Source organism: Pyrus communis, chromosome 2 (genome assembly GCF_041283825.1).
Source record: "Pyrus communis isolate YQ-2024b chromosome 2, ASM4128382v1, whole genome shotgun sequence".
In the NCBI taxonomy this organism is placed as follows: Eukaryota; Viridiplantae; Streptophyta; class Magnoliopsida; order Rosales; family Rosaceae; genus Pyrus; species Pyrus communis.
Genome location: NC_142566.1, coordinates 7,459,361 through 7,481,500, shown reverse-complemented (window position 1 = coordinate 7,481,500; position 22,140 = coordinate 7,459,361). Strand labels below are relative to the sequence as shown.

The window sequence follows — 22,140 nt, the reverse complement described above, 5'->3', positions numbered from 1 at the left end:
TAGTCTCAATCATTGTGGCTATCGTTGCTTTGATCCTGTGGCTAACAAAGTGTATATCTCACGACATGTTACTTTTGATGAGCACCTGTTTCCTTTTAAGCAAGGCTTGTTCTCTACCTCTACTTTACCCCAGAGTACTTCACCTCTCAGCTCTTCTCCTATTCCTGTCACTATTCCTGTCTCCTCTTCACCAAGCCCTTCACCATGTACTTCACAGCTTGCTAGTCCTGCTGGTTCCTCACCACATCAAGCATCTTATGTACCTGATAGTACTGCGTCCACCACTGCTCCTGCTCCTGTACCATCTGCTCCTGTACCTGCCCCTGCCCTACCTAATTCGCACCCTATGATTACGAGAGCTAAGGCTGGCATTCATAAACCCAAGGTCTTCACAGCAACAAAACATTCCCTTCCAGCCTCTGTTGATTCTATCGCTTGTCTTCCTTCCACACCTACCACCTTTTTACAAGCTTCAAAGAATCCCCACTGGATGCAAGCTATGAAGGATGAGTTTCAAGCATTGAAATCCACAGGCACTTGGGAATTGGTTCCGTTTCAGTCTCATTTGAACTTGGTTGGTTGCAAGTGGGTCTTTCGACTCAAACATAAACCAGATGGCTCTATTGAACGGTATAAGGCTCGTCTTGTCGCCAAGGGTTTCCATCAACAAGAGGGTCTTGACTTCTCTGAGACATTCAGTCCCGTTGCAAAGCCTACTACTATCCGAATTCTCTTATCCTTTGCTGTTTCCTATGACTGGTTTGTTCATCAGCTTGATGTGAGTAATGCCTTTTTGCATGGTACATTAAAGGAGGATGTCTACATGGTCCAGCCTCCTGGTTTTGTTGATCAGTCCAAACCTTCACATGTCTGCAAACTCCAACGGTCACTCTATGGTTTAAAACAGGCGCCTCGTGCTTGGTATGATGCCTTTCACAAGGCTATCCTCTCTTTGGGTTTCTCCTCTTCACATTCTGACTCCAGTCTGTTTATCAAAAAGGATTCCACCATTACTTTCATTCTAGTCTATGTTGATGATATTATCATCACTGGTAGTTCTACCACAGTTTGTCAATCCATTATTACTCAGTTACAAACTATGTTTCCTGTAAAAGACTTGGGTGATATTCACTACTTTCTCGGTATTGAGGTTCACCGATCTGCCAAAGGTTTATTCCTGCATCAGTCTAAATATGCTCTTGATTTGCTCAAGAAATCTGATATGATTGGCGTCAAGCCTTGCTCCACTCCTGTTGGTTCTGCGAAACTGGATCACTCTGGTTCTCCTCTTTCTGATCCTTCATTTTATCGCTCCACTGTTGGAGCCTTGCAATATCTAACATGGACTCGGCCTGATTTGGCCTTTGCGGTTAACCAAGTCTGTCAACACATGCATTCTCCTCAGACAGTTCACTTACAGGCAGTTAAACGGATCCTTCGATATTTGAAGGGTACCCTTAATTTCGGTCTTTGGCTAACACCAGGTCCTCAATACCTCACTGCGTGGTCTGATGCTGACTGGGCTGGCTGTCCTGTTGACAGACGATCTACAAGTGGCTACTGTGTTTTTCTTGGACCGAATCTAATATCCTGGAGTGCAAAGAAGCAATGCACTGTTGCTCGATCGTCTACTGAAGCCGAGTACAGGTCTCTAGCTCATACAGCTGCTGAACTCAGTTGGGTTTGTCAAGTATTGCAGGATCTTTCCTTTCCTCTTCTCAAAACTCCTGCGATTTTCTGTGATAATAAAAGTGCAATTGCACTGGCCTTTAATCCTGTTTTTCATGCTAGGACAAAGCATGTTGAAATCGACTATCACTATATTCGAGAAAAGGTTCTCTGTGGCAAAGTCAGTGTGCATCATGTTGCTTCTCTTCTTCAAATTGCAGATATTTTCACTAAATCTTTGCCCTCTGATAGATTTGCCGAATTGGCTTCCAAGCTTTCAGTTCGATCTCCTCCCTTCACCTTGAGGGGGTGTGTTAGGAATATAATAGAACCTATGTAATTAAAGGTTTTACTTTACTTAGCTGTTAAGCTAATTGTACCTATTTATATGGTACTGTATTCTGTAAGTTGATTCATTAAAGATCAATACACTTCTCTTTCTAGAATTCTCTCTCTCTCTCTACCTTTACCTTTTCTCTCACAGAATCATAAGTTTCTACAGAACAAAATCTCAAGTCTATGCAAGTTTTGTAAGGAAGAGCGACTTTCCTTGTAGTTTGGTTTGGTATGAGGCACTACAGTTTTTTTAGTGAAGCTTTAGCGTTAATAGGTTAAATAATTAGTTGTTAGAGAAGGAGAAGTATCGGTGAAGATCAAACTAGCATCAGTGTGCATAAGCATCATTGCTTTCCACTATTATGATAAAACACCATCTGCATATGAGACTACATAGTAAAACACTACTAAAACAGGAATAAGTCAAGTAAATTGGTTTTGCTAAAACCCAAAGTTATGCTAGACTTTGATTTTATTTCATAAATACACAGAAAAAAGTCTGTACAATAATAGACTTTGAAGATTCGGGGTGTGTATGAATAGTTATGGTTCAAAAGGATTTGTTTCCCAATGGATAGGAGTCAGAGTGGAGAAACAAATTAACGGCTGAGATTGCTTTCAAATGTGTGTGTATATATTATTTCACCCTCGAGTATCAAGAAAGCAAATTAATTCGTTAAGCAGGCGCGGTTCAATGCTTGGTAATGTGCCTCTCAGCTTCTATCCTCTATTTCAACTTCTGTAATCATCAAGTCTATCTTAAAACAACTTGGAGGGCAGTGTGCCTTCTTCTACAACTGTTTGCATCATTTCGTATTCGTAGTCTTGATTAGATTATAATGTTGTTCAAATAAAAACAAAGAAAACAAATTCAGAGGACGAGCACCAATCGAAGGAGTTATCAAGCATGGGACTGCCACATTAGTCGTAGGATCAAACATCATATAAACAAAGAGGATCATAAACAATGTAACCAAAACATTCCATTAGATAATGCTAATAATCGCATGGTTTAATAAGTCATAGAGTATCAAAATTGATTAATAGAAATGTTTTCTGTTGTGCGCACACATTCATTTATTTATGTTATTCCTTAATTAATACATGTGTGCTTGGTAAAATTGCAAGAGACTTGTAGCTCAATTAGTTAAGAGATTTTGTCATACATTTGAAGTATAAAGTAATGGTAAGCCTGTAATATTTGACCAATGTAAAAGGTTATATATGAAGTTGAGAAAAAAAGGTTATATATGCAGTCCAAGTCCAAGTCTTGGGATCTACTTTTCCATACTTGAAACTTTAAAGTTAGTTTGGAAAGAAAACTAGGTAGAAGATTTATTTCCCGTCTTGGCATTGGTAATGCAGCACTAGTACACCATAGCAATCTGTGTATCCATTCTTCGATACAAGATTTTGCATGCATGGATGCATCAAATTAATTCTAGTTGAACTTTTGTGAGAAAATTACAAAACCAAATATAATTATATCTGTGCTCTAAGTTTCCAAGACCTCAGTTGGCATGTTTGTCACACTACTACGAAACTACTCATTACTAGCATTCTTAAAAGAAACAAGAAAAGCATATTTATGTTAGATATTAAGTAAAATCTGACAGAAAATGACTGCAATGACGGATAAGAGAAGCGACATAATTGCCAACAAAACTAATAATTGAATTAATAATATTAAAGAAAACTAATAATTAGGAGGAGTTTGTAAACGCTCCTCTCCTACTCTTTGTTAAAATATTTAACCTTTAAACTATTCCGATGTTTTTTATATGCATGATCCGCAGTAGCAAGAGTCATATTGCAATCAAGGGCACTTTATACAAATCTTCTTCTTGAAAAATAATAGTAACCTATATAAAATTAGAAAAAAAAAAAGTTGGTTATTTATGTTTTCAATGTTTTACTAATTATACTATTTGTAAGAAAAAGAAAACATATACCTTTATTCTACTCCACAAAGCTTCTTTTTCATCTTCCGTAATAAAGTGCCAATCCTTCCTCAAAGGAAGATTTTGAGGAAGATTTTGAGGATCATTGATCCCCAAAGCAATAAACTTCGAAAAACTGCCATTGTTCGAACTAATGCATTTAAAAAATAAATCTGGTCGAGTTAACGGTCCGCTTCATTATTCTTATCGAAAAGTAGTGAACTAATGTCGGATATATCCGACAACTATTTCTAATGTTTAATATAAGCGCTAGCAGTGCTTTGTTATCCAACACTATTTAAACATGTTGTTGAAAATATTTTATTTGACAATAATCATATAAAACCGCCACCACTCTTCAACACATTAAGTTAATTTGTCGTAGCGTTACCCTATAAGTAAGTTGAAATTAGATACTGGAAATTTGCCTTAATAAATGTCAAAATATTTTGGATCAAGTTTTAAGGGATGGAGAAAGTAGAGGCGTAGACTTAGACTTCGTTTTCTTGGGTCAAGTACTGATAATTGTCGCTCCTAGTGTTGGAAAGTTCCTTACATATAGCTTCGCATCGGTCTATTGTCATTGGCTTACTAGTGTTTCTTAGACGTACAAGCTTGGAATACACGTTCAAGCAAGATTCCAAATCAACAATCTAATTTCCCCACTATTTAAAAGCCTCACAAATTTTCAAAAAGAAAAGGGTTCATCAAATCAAATGCGGTTTACAATAGTGCCCCTTTTTAGGGGTTTGCTTTTCTATCCCACTGTTTAGCTGTCGGTTCACTTTAACGAAAAACCATATTTTTACACTAAAAAATCAATCCTGATACTGTTCACTTTACCCTTTATTTTTTCTTTATCGTTAAAATTCAAAATTTTCAAACCATTTTTATTAGTTTTCCTGTATTTTTATCATTTTATAGGGGGGCAGGGGGTTTTCGAAAGCGTTGTTTCGCTCCTTCAGATTTAACGGTGGACATTTTGCACATTGTGACTTTCACTGAAAAGTTAATCTCGCATAATTTAGTATTTATATAATAATAATTAACACTATCTCTTTGCCACCATCTATTGGGACGATAATCTGACAGTCATTATTAGAGTACTCTATTGTTATTCTCGCTTGGCAAAAGGGTATAAGTGCCTAACTATCCATAAAAAACAATAAAAAATTTGTCCGACCGGCCGTATATGGCATAAGAGAGAACGAGGTCAAACCAACTCTGGATTGGTGGAGAGAAGCACTCCTATACTCCCATCTCCATCAACACATGAGGAGAGATATAGGAAAGTGTATGTAATCAAATTCACATGACAAATTCATAACTTATAGAGCAATGGCACTACATACATATGGTACTGTCTTAATAGTAATCAAATTCATAACACATTGCTTGTCGTATCGAAGAAAGTAATCTCAATCACATAAATCAAAGTAATCTCAATTACATATTTCTTGGGTTTATGGTTTAAGCGTATAACATTTAATGAGATAACTTTAAATAATAACCTTTGCCCTTAGCTTTTAGATTAGTTTAATATGTGAAATTTCGTAAAATATTATCTCATGATTGGTTTTAGGGTACATTTCCAACTACAACACCTCACTTCGCCGTCTGAAACTTGGTATAAATAACCAGCCACATAATTAATGAGAATTTTTGTTTATCTAGTCGGTAAAGACTCCTAAGGAAAATTGACTCTACAGCTCCAACCCCGTATGTCCAGTCAATTGCATTCACTGGTTGCTTATGAAAACCCCGTTTATCCAATTGGTCGTCGTCCTTCGGCTGCCAAACAAAACCCGTCTATCTAGTCCAAATTTATGCTGACGGTTAGTAAAAAAGTTAGTTTTCACTAAAAAATGTGTGAAATGGCTTCGCGTAGACCGTTAACTTGTGTGTTGAGTTGAAGATCATTTTCATGTTACCAGTGCTCTTATTTACACACTTCTCCTTCACAAATCATGTTCCCACCAAAACTATATCACCGCAACTCAAACTAGGACTTTGAAAATAGACTTATTTTGTTATCAATTCAAATCTCACCCAAAACCAATTATGATAGTCAACAATCTTGATAATTCACGTTGATCACCCAGACTCCAATCCAAACATAATCTTGATCTTTCAAGCAATCCTTCTTCAACTAGGACTCGACCATTGTACTAGTCTAGCATTACTGGGTCGAAACCCACATCATTCTCCTTTCTGGACGACTTCTAACAACTTGGTCCAGATCACTATTCTAGGCCCAAACAACGTTTCATAAAAATTATCGTGCTAGGTGCAGTTTCTTGAATCTTTTTTGAATGAGAATAAAACATATTTCATTCATAAAAGGCTTTTTAGCCAAAATGGTCCATGAGATTTGCATAACACATCACTTTGGTCCCTGAGATTGAAAATGAATATAAATGGTCCCTGAGATTGTCCACCATCCATTATTTTGGTCATTCCATTAAAAACTCTGTTAAGTGTCCCGGAGCTCTTAGCCGAAAGTTTGGATAATTTTCAAAGCTTTGTAACTTAATCGTTTCTTAACCAAATTCGACCCATAATATAAAAATGAAGATAGGAAAGTGTAGAATAAGATTATACCTATTTGGAAGGCCAATGGTTGCGAGAGATGGCCAAAAAATAGCTTGAAAGGCGATTGATCTGTGGGAAAACTGGAAAACTCGCCAGAAACTGGGTAAACTTTAAACGTTCATAACTTCTTCAATACTCGACGAAATCGAGTGATTAAAAAACAAAAATCATACTTATCAACGAGACAAAGATAATGGTACCTTTCTCGATGGCTAATTTGTTGTGGTTTGTCCGAAAAATGGATCGACAGTGGCCAACTTGAGACCAAGACAGTCACTTTTGAGCTGTTTTCCAGCTAAACCATGGCGATTTAGCCATCGAGAAAGGTACCATTCTCTTCGTCTCGTCATGAAGTATGATTTTTGTTTTGAATCACTCAATTTTGTTGAGTATTGAAGAAGTTATGAACGTTTAAAGTTTACCCAGTTTCCAGCGAGTTTTCCAGTTTTCCCACAGACCAGTCACCTTTTAGGTTATTTTCCGGTCATCTCTGGCAACCACTGGGCTTCCAAATAGGTATAATCTTGTTGTACACTTTCCTATATTCATTTTGATATATTATGGGTTGAATTTGGTTAAGAAACGATTGAGTTACGATGCTTTGAAAATTGCCTAAACTTTCGGAAGGACCAAAATAATGGATGATGGACACTCTCAAGAACCATTTCTATTGATTTTTAATCTCAGAGACTAAAGTGATGTGTTATGCAAATCTCAGGGACCATTTTGGCTAAAAAGCCTTCATAAAAAGGGGGAATGCAAGATTTAATATAAATGAAAAACATGAGCCAAATAGGAGGGTACTTGCAAATTTAAAAAAAAAGAAAAGAAAAAGGAAAATAGACAAAAATGACCAATTTTCTTAATATTGGGGCAAAAATAAGATTTTTTGAATATGCACACACCATGCACAACAATTGTCACGCCCCGATCCCGATATACGTCCAGGATTGACACGTGACGTCACTCAAATATTCGTAAATCTCACATACCCCGTCTCATAAATATGGCAATTCACAATTCGAGAATCAAATCTCAAGGAAAATTTTCGTTTACCTTATGGCTACATCTAACCTCCTCGTTAGACTACCTACGTACCCTCAAATAGGGATCAAGCCATTCGTAGTTCAGTAACACAAAATCAGACGTTTATTCCACTAAGTTCAGAAAGAAAACAAAGCATTCGTCAAACATTTTATTATAACCTAATAACATATAGTTCATGGACTCAGGCTACATAAGCAACCCCTATGAAATCATGACTTCTCACCCATCCAACATATAAATCATTATGTCTCATCATGACATCACAATTCACAACATACATCTTATTTAAGAACCGACAAAACACAAAGCCATTCTCTAGCCGCACTAATTAATTAATTTGATCAAAGTAATAACAATCATTTCCATATCTTCTAAATTCATACCTTATGAAATCATAATCGAATCATGAAACCTCCCGAATGAGTCACTCAGATGTCCAACATATTTTCTAACTCAATTCATAAGACTCTCGAAACCATTAACACAATTATATATAAAAACTAAGGTTAGAGTGAATTAGTTAGGCCAAGCCTACTCCTCCAAATAATGGGATTTTAGGCCACTCCACGAAATACAATAACTCGGGTTCCGGACCACTCAACGGAACCAAACCAAATATGATCGCCTACAAAATGTACCAAGTACAATCAATCGTCATCAGTACACAAGCCAAATCCTATTTAATAAGCATAGGTTTATAAGTATATAAAATTCACATTTCAATAGAAATCACATTATAAAACCAACTCACATTTTCATACTAGTAAACATGCATAATATTTCTCAACTATGCAATCAACATCGTAAGGTTCTATGCCTATGTTTCGTAACCTTCTTTCTTTATCCTTTAATAAACCAACCTAAAGTTAATGGTTTTCAAAACACTAACTCTTCACTCTTGCCACTACCCCTTTTCGACGTGTAAGCCACAAATATATATATATATATATATATATATATATATATATATATATATATATATATATATATAGACACACATATATACATATATAAGAGAAATTGGTTTCTTTACCATTGATTTGAATATAAATACTCGTAAACAATCTAGACTCTTAAACCCCAACCAAACACACTGAAATAAGCACAAAATTAACAAGGATGTTATTTCAACTAGAATTCCCTTCTAGGTCTAGAAGCTTGGTAACGAAAGAAGCATTTCATAAATCAAATGTTACATATCAGAAAATTCGACTTTTCCCAAAAATTCTCAAATTTCACAAGAATGAAGATCTCAACAAGTAGAGTAAACTTTATACCTGCGGCCAAGGCCAATTTGGCCGGAAAACACCCCAAACTGGCCACAAACCGCAGGAACCCAAAGGTGGGTGTTCTTCAATTCGACTTCCTCGGTATCCCAACACCCCTACAACCTGTTGGGTCTTGTTCCTGGGTCCAAGGGGAGTTGACTAAGGGTGGTGATGGGTGGTGAAACTCACCGGAATGGCGGAATCGCCGTCAAAACTCCATGGGTCACCCACATGGTTTTTACATGGTTTTGGACCCAAAACCCCTCAATCCTAGGCGAGAAAGGTAGAAGGGAGGTAATGGAAGAGATTGCAGGTAGTTAATGGTGGTTGTTCAACGGAAAAGATGGCGAAAATCGCCGGAATTTGCTCGGGGTAGGGCGCGGGTGTACAGACGGGAAAGGGAGGTCTCTTTCTTCTTTTCTTTCTTTCCCCCCCTTTTCCCTCTTAAAATGGCCGGTCCCTTTAATCCCAAAATGGGTTTGGGCCACTTATACCTCTAACTGGAAATTAAAATAATTTTCACAATCTATAGTTTCACAACTTCAAACGTCTGTAACTATACCGTTCTAATTCGGACTCGCAAATGGCTTTCGCCGATGCGCTCGTGGCTTCGAGATCTATTCGAAAATGTTACTTGTGACCTCAAAAGGTCAACCAGTAAATAATAATTTTCCAAACTTCACCCTTCATACCTAGTTTAATTGAAATCTAATTTCAAATACATTAATATAATTTCTCAAAAATAATATAAAATCTCAATAATAAAAATACGTAGATTATAACAGTGAAATCCGAGAACAGGATTTCACAACAATAGGACAATAATAGGATTTTTCCTACACGTTAAAATGACGTAATTGTCCTCATATATAAATGGGTTATTTCCTCCAATTTTCTGATTTCTCTCTCTAATCTCTCTACTCTCTCCCTCCCTTCCCCCTCTCTCTAAAATTGATATTTATTGGTTGTTCTTAGATTAGTGAAAGATAATGGAAACCCAGTTTGAAGATTTGATTTTGATTATATATGCCTTGGCTGGAAGTGATAATTTTGCAATAAAAATTTGTTGAAACTAGTATGAATGCAAGAAAAATGAAGGTCCCTTTAATGATTTATTTGGAGATTGTTTGTGTTTGCTGTTGGCCCTTTTGGGAAATGAACACATTACTGTGCTTGTAGTTGTAGATTGGGGATTTTTTCCTCAAATCATCATCTTCTTCCCCAAATTCGAAATCCCATTCAAAACCCGTTTGGGTCAAAACCAATCTGTAGCCTAAAAAAATTTTAGATGTTGAAGAAAATCCATTATGAAAAACTAAAAACACCATTTTTTATGCTGCAATCTCTCTCTCTCTCTCTCTCTTCTGCCGATGAACGTCTTCTCCCTCTAAGTTTGAAGCAAATCCCAAATTTGTTATATGTATCAATACGTGCAACGACGTCGGTTTTGTTGTGGACATGCATCATGCAATTAACAGCGTTGGGGGATACGTGGGAGCCTAGATTATGGAAATCCCATATGGCCTGTTTGATATTCTACTTGAATCCAACTTTTTAAACTCAAAAACAATTTTCAACTTTTAGGTCTTAAAAACTTATTTGGTAGGACTATTTTAAAAAACTGAACTCAAGACTAACTCAAAAATACAGTCTATTCTCTAAAAACATAAAAAGTGAGTTTTTAGAGTTTTTAAACTTAAACTCACTCCCTTCTTTTCTCTCACTCCAAATCTATCTCTCTCTTTTCTTCTTTCTCTACTTTTTTTTTTTTTAACCTTTTTCGTCTCTCCTCCAATCCGCTATCTTCATTCTCTCGGTTACTTCTCTCACTCCTCTTCCTCTCTATTTCATTCGATCCTCTCTCTTCTTGCTCTTTCCTTCAATCATCTCTTACTTTCTTTCCTTATTTCTCCTCTTTTTCTCTCTCTTGCGACCCCCTCAAGTGGCAAGATTTGAAAATTTTAAATTGCAAACCAATCAAGTTTTTGAATCTTAAAGAAAATTGTTTTCAAGAAATGTTCTTAAGAAATGTTTTGAGAAATGATTAAAATTTTCAAATAGGATACTAAACAGGCCCTTAAAGATCTGTATACAAATCTTTGGCTTAAACATAGATTCTAGAAATCCCATTAAAAATCATCTCTTTCCAGTGACATGCACACAATATGCACACAACAAGCACATAACATGCTAATAGATCTGAGCCAACCCAAAAACCCAGAGCGCACATCTTTTTGTTCAAAATTAGAGCAATGATGTTGTCACTTGTGACATCCCCACCATATACACTATATACACACCACATGAACATCATATGCACAGTACATGCACAAGATATGCACAGAACTGGAGATCGAGCAACGAGCTACTTTTCGCATTAATAAAAAATTTTAACGGCAACCTATTGCTATAGTGGATACAATTAAAACACAATTGTTACATATATTAGGTTATAGTGGCAATTTGAAAAGTCTTGTTACGTATACCAACCATTGCTTAACTGTGCACGTGGAAAACGTGGTACTCGTTGTCGTTATTTCATGAACACGCATGACCCTTAATGTTCTTTAAGATTTTTCATTTAATTTTGTTTTTCGCCGAGGCCAACTAGGTTGTGGTCATACTCGCTAAATTTCGAGGCACAACATACGTGCATCATAACTAGTGAACATGCCCGCTTCTCATATTAAGATGTAGCCATGCACACCATATGCACATCACATGCATATTATGGAAAAAAATTCACAAATTTCTACATTGAACAATTTCGAACCATAAATTGTTCCATCCCAGTTTTGTAGCATGTCAAAAAGTAAAGTTTTTTCCACAACTCATAGGCCCCAACATGAAACACAAACCCTAATTTAACTTCTAAGTATTAATTCATCTTACAAACAACCCATTTATTCCATAAATTATTGATGTAGAAACTTGGAACTAAATACCTTACCTTACTAAGCTTGCTGAAGAATCGTCGAAAAAAATGGAACTTTTCGGTTAAAACAGAAAATATGGGATAAACGTCCTATCTATAAGGATGGAAGAGTTTGTTGTGTTTGGTTGAATAACACACATAGCTCACAGGTTTGAACTCAAACCCGAAAACCCTCATCTCACTCTTTTCACCTCTCTTTCGCATCTCTTTGTTCGAAATCCGAAATATGATGTCAACCCAAAACCCAGCTCAGACTTCTCACCTCTCTTTGGACTTCCCTCTCTTTGAAATCCGAACTCAGAGATCTGAGCTCAACCCAGAAACCAAGGGCTCATAGAGCTTTCTCAACATCCCTCTTCCAAATGAGAAAAGTGATGCAATGAGTTAAGGGGTTTTAGTATTTATATGTGGGTATTTTAGTAATTTTGATTTTGTGCATGGTGTTCGTGGCTTGTGGATGGCCAGTTTATCCTATTTCTTTCCCAAGATTAAGAAAATGGGTCATTTTTGTCTATTTTCCTTAAAAAAAAATGAAATTATAACATATAGTTTCAAATGTTGTAAGAAATTGAAAGAGGCGAAGGATAAGTAGAAGCAAGGGCGGATGCACTATGGGACAAAGGTGGTCCCAGGACCACCTAGAGCCCGGGAAATAAGCATGTGATGGTCTTTGAGGACCCTCTAAATGTTTTTACGAGGACCTTTTGTTCCAACTAAATGTTTGATTTAATGCATATCCTGGTAGCACTTGGCATATTGCGTAGACAACACTCGACAAATGCTCTCAATAGCACTCATCAGATTGTTTCGACAAATGCTGATATCCATTGACATATGCACAATATGGTTCGCTTGACGAGAACAAGCCCACCAAGTGTTTGAAGAAATGTCTCCATGAATAAACTGAAATTTGTTTACAGCTTCATGCTATGTTTTTTATCTAAAAATCTTGGACCTTTAACATTGGGACTCCCAAAGTTTAAATTCTGAATCTGCCACATAGTAGAGGCCAATGAATCCAGTACTACAAGATCATGTGATAGATCAAATCTCTCAAAACCAATTAATTGTAGGACATGAAAACACCATGCTTCTATGTAGACTTTGTAGGGGACATCGCGGCTCCAAATCACCTTATGACCCTGAAGAACCATTTAATAGTAGATCCAACAAACCTCGGCCAGATTACACCAAATGAATCCCAAAACTACTAAACTCGCCTATGGCAAGGTCAGGCAACTCATTGAGTTTCTGGAATAATTACATGCACAAAACTAAAATAAAACAAAATACAAAAAGAATGCTCAATTTTACTCGAGAAGGTCCTCCCATTGATGTCTCAGATGAATTTAAATTATTTAATCTTATAAATTTTGGAAAATTAAGCCGATATTTGGTACACCGATGCTTCACTGATGCAAAAGTCCAGGGGCTGTTACTTTCCATCTTGGTCAGTCCGAAGCTACACCCCCCAACTTTCGCATTGATAATGATATTTTTCATTTTTTTCCTTTTTGGTCAATTGGTGATATTTTTCAAGGATGGAGAAAGTAGAGGCTTGGACTTCATTTTCTTGGGTCAAGTACTGTTAATTGTCTCTCATAGTGTTGGAAAGTTCCTTACATACATAGCTTCGCATCGGTTTAGTATCACTGGCCTACCAGTGTTGCTTAAACGCACAAGCTTGGAATACACGTCCAAGCAAGATTCGACCAACAATCTAATTTCCCCACTATGTAAAAAGCTTCAGAAATTTTCAAAGAAAAGGGCTCATCAAATCAAATGCGACTTATAATAGTGCCCCTTTTTAGGGGTTTGCTTCTCTTTCCCACTGTTTAGGTGTATTTTTATCCTTTTTTATAGAGGGGCAGGCGGGGTTTTAAAAATGTTGGTTCGCTCATTCAGATTTAACGATGGACGCTTTGCACATTGTGACTTTCACTGAAAAGTTAATCTAGCATAATTTAATATTTATATAATAATAATTAATACACTCTCTTTGCCACCGTATATTGGCATGATAATATAACAAGTCATTATTAGAGTACTCTATTGTTATTCTTGCTTGGCAAAGGGGCATAAGTGCCTAACTATCCATAAAAACGAATAAAAAATTTGTCTAACCTACCGTATACGGTATAAGAGAGAATGAAGTCGAACCAACTTTGGATTGGTGGGGAGAAGCACTCCTATACTCCCATCTCCATCAACACATTAGGAGAGATATACGAAGGTGTATGTAATCAAATTCCCATGACAAAAATTCATAACTTATGGAACGATGGCACTACATACATATAGTACTATCGTAATAGTAATCAAATTCGTAACACATCACTCGTCATATAAATAAAGTAATCTCAATCGCATATTCATTGGGCTTATCGTTTGAGCGTATAACATTTAATGAGATGACTTAAATAATAATATTTGCCCTTAGCTTAAATTAGATTAGCATTACCCTTAACTTAAACTAAAACATCTTACTTCGCCGAGAAGGCTGACGAGATAACCACTTTCGGCAAACAAATCATAGACCCTTCGCCGCCTAAGACATGGTATAAATAGCTAGCCATGAAATGAAAGAGAATTTCCGTTTATCTAGTCGGCAGAGGCTCCTAATGAAAATTGACTCTACAGCTCCAACCCCATCTATCCGATTCGTCGCCTTCACTGGTTGCTTCTGGATAAACCTGTTTATTCAGTTGGTCGTCATCCACTGGCTGCCAAACCAAACCTGTCTATCCAGTCAGAATTTGTGTTGACGGTTAGTAAGAAAGTTAGTTTTCACAAAAAAGGGTATGAAAGGGCTTTGCATAACCATTGATTTGTGTGTTGAGTTGAAGATCATTTTCATGTTGACAATGCTCTCATTTACACACTTCTCCTTCACAAATCATGTTCCCACCAAAACTCTATCACTGCCTAATCTCCTCCTTCTCCAACTCGAACTATGACTTTGAAAATAGGCTTTTTTTTGTAATCAATTCAAATCTCACCCAAAACCAATTATGATCGTCAACAATCATGATCATTCACGCCGATCACCCAAACTCCAATCCAAAAATAGGATCTTTCAAGCAATTCTTATTCGACTAGGACTCGACCATTCTACCGGTCTAGCATTATTGTGTCCAAACCCACGTCATTCTCTTCGGCCCAAACCACTAATCTAGGCCAACTTTTAAAAATTTGGCCCAAACCACTATTCTAGGCCCAAACAACGTTCATAAAAATTATCATGCTAAGTGCTGTTTCTCTAATTTTTTTTGAATGAGAATAAAACATATTTCGTTCATAAAAGGGGGGAATAAAAGATTTAATATAGATGAAAAACATGACCCCATTAGGAGGGTACTGCAAATAAAAAAAAGGGAAATAGACAAAAATGACCTCCTTTTTTAATCTTGGGACATAAATACAATATGCATACTTCATGCACACGCCATGCATAACAATATAACAAAAATAGTATTTTTCCTACACCTCAAAATGACTTACTTTCCCTCGTATGTAAATGAGTTATTTCCTCCATTTTCTAATTTATCTTTGTTTCTCTCTCTCTCTCTCTCCCCCTCCCTCCCTCCCTCTCTCTAAAATTGATATTTATTGGTTGTTCTTAAATTAATGAAAAATAATGAAAAGCACAGTTGGAAGATTTGATTTTGATTATATATGTTTTGGCTAGAAGTGATAATTTTTCAATAGAAATTTGTTGAAACTTGTATGGATGCAAAGAAAAAAAAAAAGAAAAAAAAAAGGGGTCCCTTTAATGATTTATTTGGAGATTGTTTGTGTTTGTTGATTGGCCTTTTTGGGAAATGAACACATTTAAGTGCTTGTAGTTGCAGATTACAGAGTGGGGATTTCTTCCTCAAATCATTATCTTCTTCCCCAAATTCAAAATCTCATTCCAAATCAATCTGGGTCAAAACCAATCTTTAGTCTAAAAGATTTTCAGATGTTGAAGAAAATCCATTATGAAAAACAAAGGACACCATTTTTTCTGCTGCAATCTCTCTCTCCTCTTCCAATGAACGTCTTCTCCTTCTAAGTTCGAAGAAAATCCCAAATTTGTTATCTGTATCAATATGTGCAATGACGTCGATTTTGTTGTGGATGTGCATCGTGCAATTAAGAACATTGGGGGATATGTGGGGTCTAGATTCTGGAAATCCCTAAAAAATCTGTAGTTTACAAATCTTTGACCTCAACCTAGATTCTGGAAATCCCATTAAAAATCATTTCTTTCTAGTGACATGCACATGACACACACATGATATGCTCACAGATCTGAGCCAACCCAAAAATCTAGAGCTCATAGCTTTCTCTTCGTAATCAGAAAAATGATGCCATCATCTGTGACGTATACAATATATACACACCACATGCACTTCATATGTACAGTACATGCACATGATATGCACAGAACTGAAGATTGAGCAATGAGCTGCTTTTCACATTAATAAGAAACTTTAATGGCAACCTATTGGTATAGTGGATACAATTAAAACATAATTATTACGTATATAAGGTTACAGTGAGAGTTTGAAAAGTCTTGTTACATATATCAACCACTGCTTAACCGTGCATGTGGAAAACAAGATACTCATTGTCGTTATTTCATGGACAAGTATGACGCCTAACGCCCTCTAAGCTTTTTCCTAATTTTGTTTTTTTTCGCCGAGGGCGCATGAGGCTCTTGGCCTTGACCAAAGGTGTTGATTGTTTTGTAGGTGCAATTTTGTCAAAGAAGGGGAAGGCGAAAATTTGCATCCACAGCAATGGTCCTTTAACTTTAACCCAATTGTAGATATGGTTCTTCCAATCTAACTCATTTTGACAGAATTGTAACGGAGTTAACGAAAATGATCATAGCTGCATGTTTTGATGATTTAAGGGACCAATGGTAATGGATTTTTAGTTAAGGGACCATTACTCTAATTGGATTAAAGTTGAAGAATTAATGCTACAATTTTCTCAATTTAGAAAGAAAAAAAAAAGAAAAACAGTTGATCCCTCTTATACTTTTCTTTGAAGAATTAGTTTGGAAAATGCACCGACTTCGTACAATGCGAAAAGGAGGAGGAACATGATAACATTTTTGCTCACTACCATAAACTATTGTGTATACTCATCATAGACCTAATCATCTTTCACGTAACTTTGGTTAATTTTTTTAAAATTGAAAAAGTAACATTTAATATGAAAATGAACTAAAGTTAAATAAAATGACACTTGTCAGATGATTAAGTGTATGATGAGTATACAACATAGTTTTTGGTGATGAGCAAAAAACATTCCCGGGCAACGTGCACGTTCCCAACTTTGAATTATTTGTTGGTGGGCGGAAAATTTAACTGAGATGGGTATGCTTTGCATTTGTCAAGCATAACTCTGTATCTAGTCCCTCCCAACTTTCAAAGTTAGAAAAGTATATGCTACTCGTCTTCTCTAAAACCTCTGACAAGCCAAGATCATTGCAACCACACATTAGGGGCATTCATACTCCAACGTAGACTCTCAATACTTCTTGGGAGCTGGGTGGTCACTTTCTCTCGTAGACAAAACCAAGGGGAAGATATGTAGATTGGACCCAAGAAACAATCTGCTTCAGCTAAGTTACGACCTTTTCCTACATGGTTTTTGAAATAACTGGACGACAGAATTTGTGTAAATGTGTTTATAAACAAGAGTAAACTACAAATTTCTCTCTGAACTTTGACCTAACTTTCGATTTACCCCCTAAACTTTTAAATTGAAAAATCAAGGACTTAAACTAATTTTATTGGCAAATTTCCCCCCAACCTCTAGTTTTTCATTCATTCCATTTAAATTTCTGTTAAATGAAAATATGTGCACAACATGTGAAGGTAGTTTGGTCACTTCATTCTTTAAAATAATTGAAAACCCTAGATTTCTAAAATGTTGACTCGTAAAAATCTGTGTGATTCTATAACTTTTATGTCTGAAGATCTAGTGAAATGACTTTTTTGTTCTCAAAGGAGAGTCACGTGGTATGCACGTAGAGTTAACGTTAATTTGAATGAAATCTATAAAAAAAACTAGCAGTAGGCGAAAAATTGGCAAAAAAAAATAATAATTAAGTCCTCAATTTTCCAATTTAAAAGTATAGGGGGTAAATTAAACGTTAGATGAAAGTTCAGGAGGAAAATCAGCAGTTTACATTTATAAACAAACAATAACCCATGTACACATATCGTTCCTTCCCCACCATCCTTACGATATGCCCTCCATCTTTACGATATGCCCTCTACTTCCAATTTTCCATCATTATTTTCGGATTATCTTAGCTTGCATTTCACAAAGGAGGTTAAATACGGGTTGTGCTATTCACACACCTCTTTTTACCTTCAGCACACTCCTCTTAATTTCTGGTCATAGGGGTGAATGAATCGAAGATCAAAGTATAAAAATTAATGCACCAAAGTGTTGTTTACAAATTTGATTGAATATATAGTTTTGGGAGTTGGGAGACACTACAAGGAAAAACATCCTGGCAACGAAAAGTCTCATGAAACAATCATGTAAACCATTGTACCTACTCGGAGCTTAAACTTTATTCGACTACGGCCAATAATTCACTCTCTGTGCAGAACCAATGCCTCCCAAGTCCCATCTACTCCCAAATCCACCCGAAACCAAATTTTAAAGAAAATGTCAATTCATTGTGTAAGCATCAATATGCAGCCATTACATGGATCACAGTAGAACATTTCCACAACAGACTTCAGTTTACATGGAGTATATTCTGTCTCTACTCCGTTCCATATTTTACAGTCGATCGTTATTGGCGTACACAGCAAGGTGTGGCGATTTTGTGTCAGCTGTTCTCATCACTAAAACTGTGATAGGTTGTGACTGTATCACAGACCCTCTGGATTGAAATGGTTTTCCATTAGAACTAGAAACTAAAGACACTTGAGCTTTACCTAGAAAACTAATGAAAGAAAGGTGGCCCGGCGACATAGGTGTGGAGGGGGAGCGGGAAATTGAAAACCACTAATAATGCTAGGACAGCCAGGATTAGGTTAACAGTGTCATGGAATAAAGTCACAGGAAAACCAAAAGATAAGCAGAAGAACTCATACAAAATGGAGGAAGTCCATTCCTTAATGTTTCTTTTAGAATCTTAAGATCAGGACTGTATGATAATTTTCAACATGAACTTAATTCTATTTACCTCATATGCATTTAAGTCCGAAAAAAGAACCTGCAAAATGAACAAGCATTTCCGTTATGATGACATGTTAAGCACCTAACTCGCTACTTCGGGATAAAAGTTTAAAAAAGTTTTAAACAATAGACAACTTCAGTTGGTCAGAAACTTATTGCTTAGTTTAAAAAAATCAACACTAATTCACACCAGAAAAGTGTGATCATTATTTGGGAACGTTTTAATTACTCACCTTCTTTCCAGCCTTCACTTCCCCAACGTCAGCACCAACAGAAAGAATCTGAGAATAACAATGCTTGTTCAATTATCCTGAGGTTCAACTTCTTACTTCAAAATAAAGAACTAGAACCATACAAAAAGAAAGAGTACGTAGGCACACTTCTCCCATAAGATAGCATTCAAATTTAACAGCTGACTTGGGCAGCAAAACTCCTCCAGCTGATTTCTGTGGCATAGCGTTTTATCGTAAGCCAGTGTCCTCTCGCACACAAGGTATGTACACAACTACACATATTTTTCCATTTGATATAATAACAAAAAAGGAAAAGTAAACAATGAAGTCCGTTTTAAAACCAACTGCTTTCAAAGCAATGAAATGTCAGCAATTAACATGAAATCTGTTTGAGGTATTCTATGAGACAAACATATTAAATGCTAACCAAAAAGTGAAGGATAAAAAATCAGGCAATACATACCATTTTCATTTTGAAAGCATCTCATGCGAACTTGGATATAGAAGACTATACATAAACCTTACAACCAACCCTTAAACTCCAAAGGTTATACCTAATTACAATGCCTCTAATGCGAACTTGGCTTTTTAACCTGATCGAGTTCAAGATTGTTAGTATAGTTTGCACTTTGTAACCCTACTGAAGGTTTACTCCCGGTCCATCTCAAGATCCTTGGTCAAGTTCGACACCTATTATCAAACTACTTGAATTTGAACATCAAGGAGTCACACGTAAAAAAGAATACACTGAGCCCAAGTGTCACTAGTATGAATCAACCTAACACAATCCGACACAAATCCTACCAGAATATAAAATTAAGACAGGGCCTAATTAGGAAATACCATTCCATAAAAAATTATTGCTTCACTGAAAAATCTTTTGATTAAAGTTAGAAGGAAGAACTACGAGACCGCAAAGAAGAATTATACTACAAATATGTCTTCAAGCCATGAAAAAGCATTCAAAACTCTACTGCTATCGCGCTGTATTCCCAATGAATTATAAAAACCCCTCTGACCAGGTACCAGTCCACTGTCAAGTTTCCTCCAATGGCACTCTTCCCATTTCCCAGGCCCTCATACAATGGCTTAACTTCATAGAAAATTTCTACATAGAACATACAAAAGGATAACATACAACAACCATGATAACATGGGATCGATTATATCTACACTATATAACATAATGATGAAATGAACTAACAAAACATACATATTTATGTTTAAAAGGAAATGATTCATTTATATATATTTGAAAGAAGAAAAAAAAAATCCAAATGGTCAGAAACTGTCGTAGGAATTATGCGATTGGTAGCAGTACATTAAGCCATTTGACAATGTTACGGATCTTCACAACTATCAGAGTCCAAAAGCTCAAATGCTCAACTAAATAACCATTGCCACAGATATTTTGGATTCGGACTAATAAAAAATAATCGCATAAAGTTGCCACTCCAGACTTTCAAACACAAACCAGAGGGAGCTCCTCGAGACGAATAAGCACTGTGTCAGCTTGCGGAACCAACTGACACCCACAAATCACCACCACAAAAATAAAAAAACTCCGACAATGCAATTCGTCACCAAAATAAAAGAAGACATCAAACATTAAAATGTGCAGAGCCCCGAAAAACCTTGGTGGGTTCCCATTTCGTGGCAATTGCGTTGACTCTCAATTGTTCCTTCGCAGACTTGAGTGAAACCCATTTCACAATTCATTAAAATTAACCACATTTCATAAAAAGATTATAAAAAAAAGTCCAGAAATTTAAGAAAGATACAAGAAACAAAGAAAAGCGTTTGGAAAGGAGGTAAATTCAACACACCTGCGAGTAGCTTCTGGCCGTTGGACAGAGAAGCAGTGTTGGGTTTGTACGGCAAAGGGGTTGGTAGTGTGACGAAAATGCAAGCCATGGCAGAGCTCTAACAAAGGTAAAGGGGTTTTAGAGGAGCTGCGGAGAGAGAGAGTGAAGAAATGTTGGGGTTGGAAGAAGTGGCGGAGATATCTTAAACCCTGGTGCCTGGTGGTGTGAGATAAGGAGAGAGTCGCTGAACCGGCAGAGTTTTAGATGTTTCTTGAAGGTGAACCCGGATAGCGGGTTAGGAGTGCCATTAGAATTAAAAACACCAGAAAGACTTTTGTAGCATTCAAGGGACCGTCAGATGTATATGGTTTTATTTATGTTGTGCGGTTTCTCAGAATTTTTGTAATTTGAGAATGTCTGGTGAAGAATCATGACGTTGACATTGTTACAATTTCTTATCCTGATTGGTTTTTTTTTAACGAGTTTTCTTGCTTTAGTTCCAAACAACCGCCCCGAAACCTGGCGACGGTCTTATAGCGACTGGTAATGGTTTCTGTATGACTTTGTGCAATTCAATTCATATCCCTTTATGTTTTAGTGTTGAAAATGCCATTGAGACATTATAGTGTAGTTTCTTTGCTAGTTGTAGATTTCCTACCTTATTTATTTATTTTTTTTTTATTTTACTTCTTTCGTCTTTCAGCTTTAGCTGTTGTATCAAAAATGTTACTTTTTAGCTTAACTTCTTTCGTCTTTCAGCTTTAGTGATTCATTAAATTTCTCATTATCTTGTCTTTAAATAGCTTCTGGCATATAAATTTTGCTCTAAACACCATATCTTTGGTTCATTTAATTTACTTAGAACATGGTGTTTTAAACTGTACAAATGCAAAGTATGGTACAGGGCATGAAGTGTGGACACAAGGAGACATGTACAGTTTCGGCATCCTACTGTTAGAAATATTTACGGGAAAAAGACCAACCGATAACATGTTTCAAGGAGCTTCAAACCTTCATAACTTTGTGAAGGCAGCTCTGCCTGATCAGGTGGTAGAGATTGTGGATCTTGTTCTAGTGGAAGAAAGTATTGATGGGGACAAGAGCACAAGAAATAGCGGC

General features: G+C 36.4%; 1 protein-coding gene across 1 annotated transcript; it reads right to left on the bottom strand.

Moving 5' to 3' along the window:
- Positions 1–18,198: 18,198 nt before the first annotated feature.
- LOC148698450 (10 kDa chaperonin 1, chloroplastic-like) lies at positions 18,199–21,159 on the bottom strand (the record flags this gene model as incomplete). The annotated part of the gene is made up of 5 exons (XM_088683615.1): positions 18,199–18,426; positions 18,991–19,020; positions 19,217–19,264; positions 19,364–19,429; positions 21,043–21,159. Coding segments are annotated over 5 exons (321 nt in total), but the record flags the coding sequence as incomplete, so codon positions are not given.
- Positions 21,160–22,140: the final 981 nt, after the last annotated feature.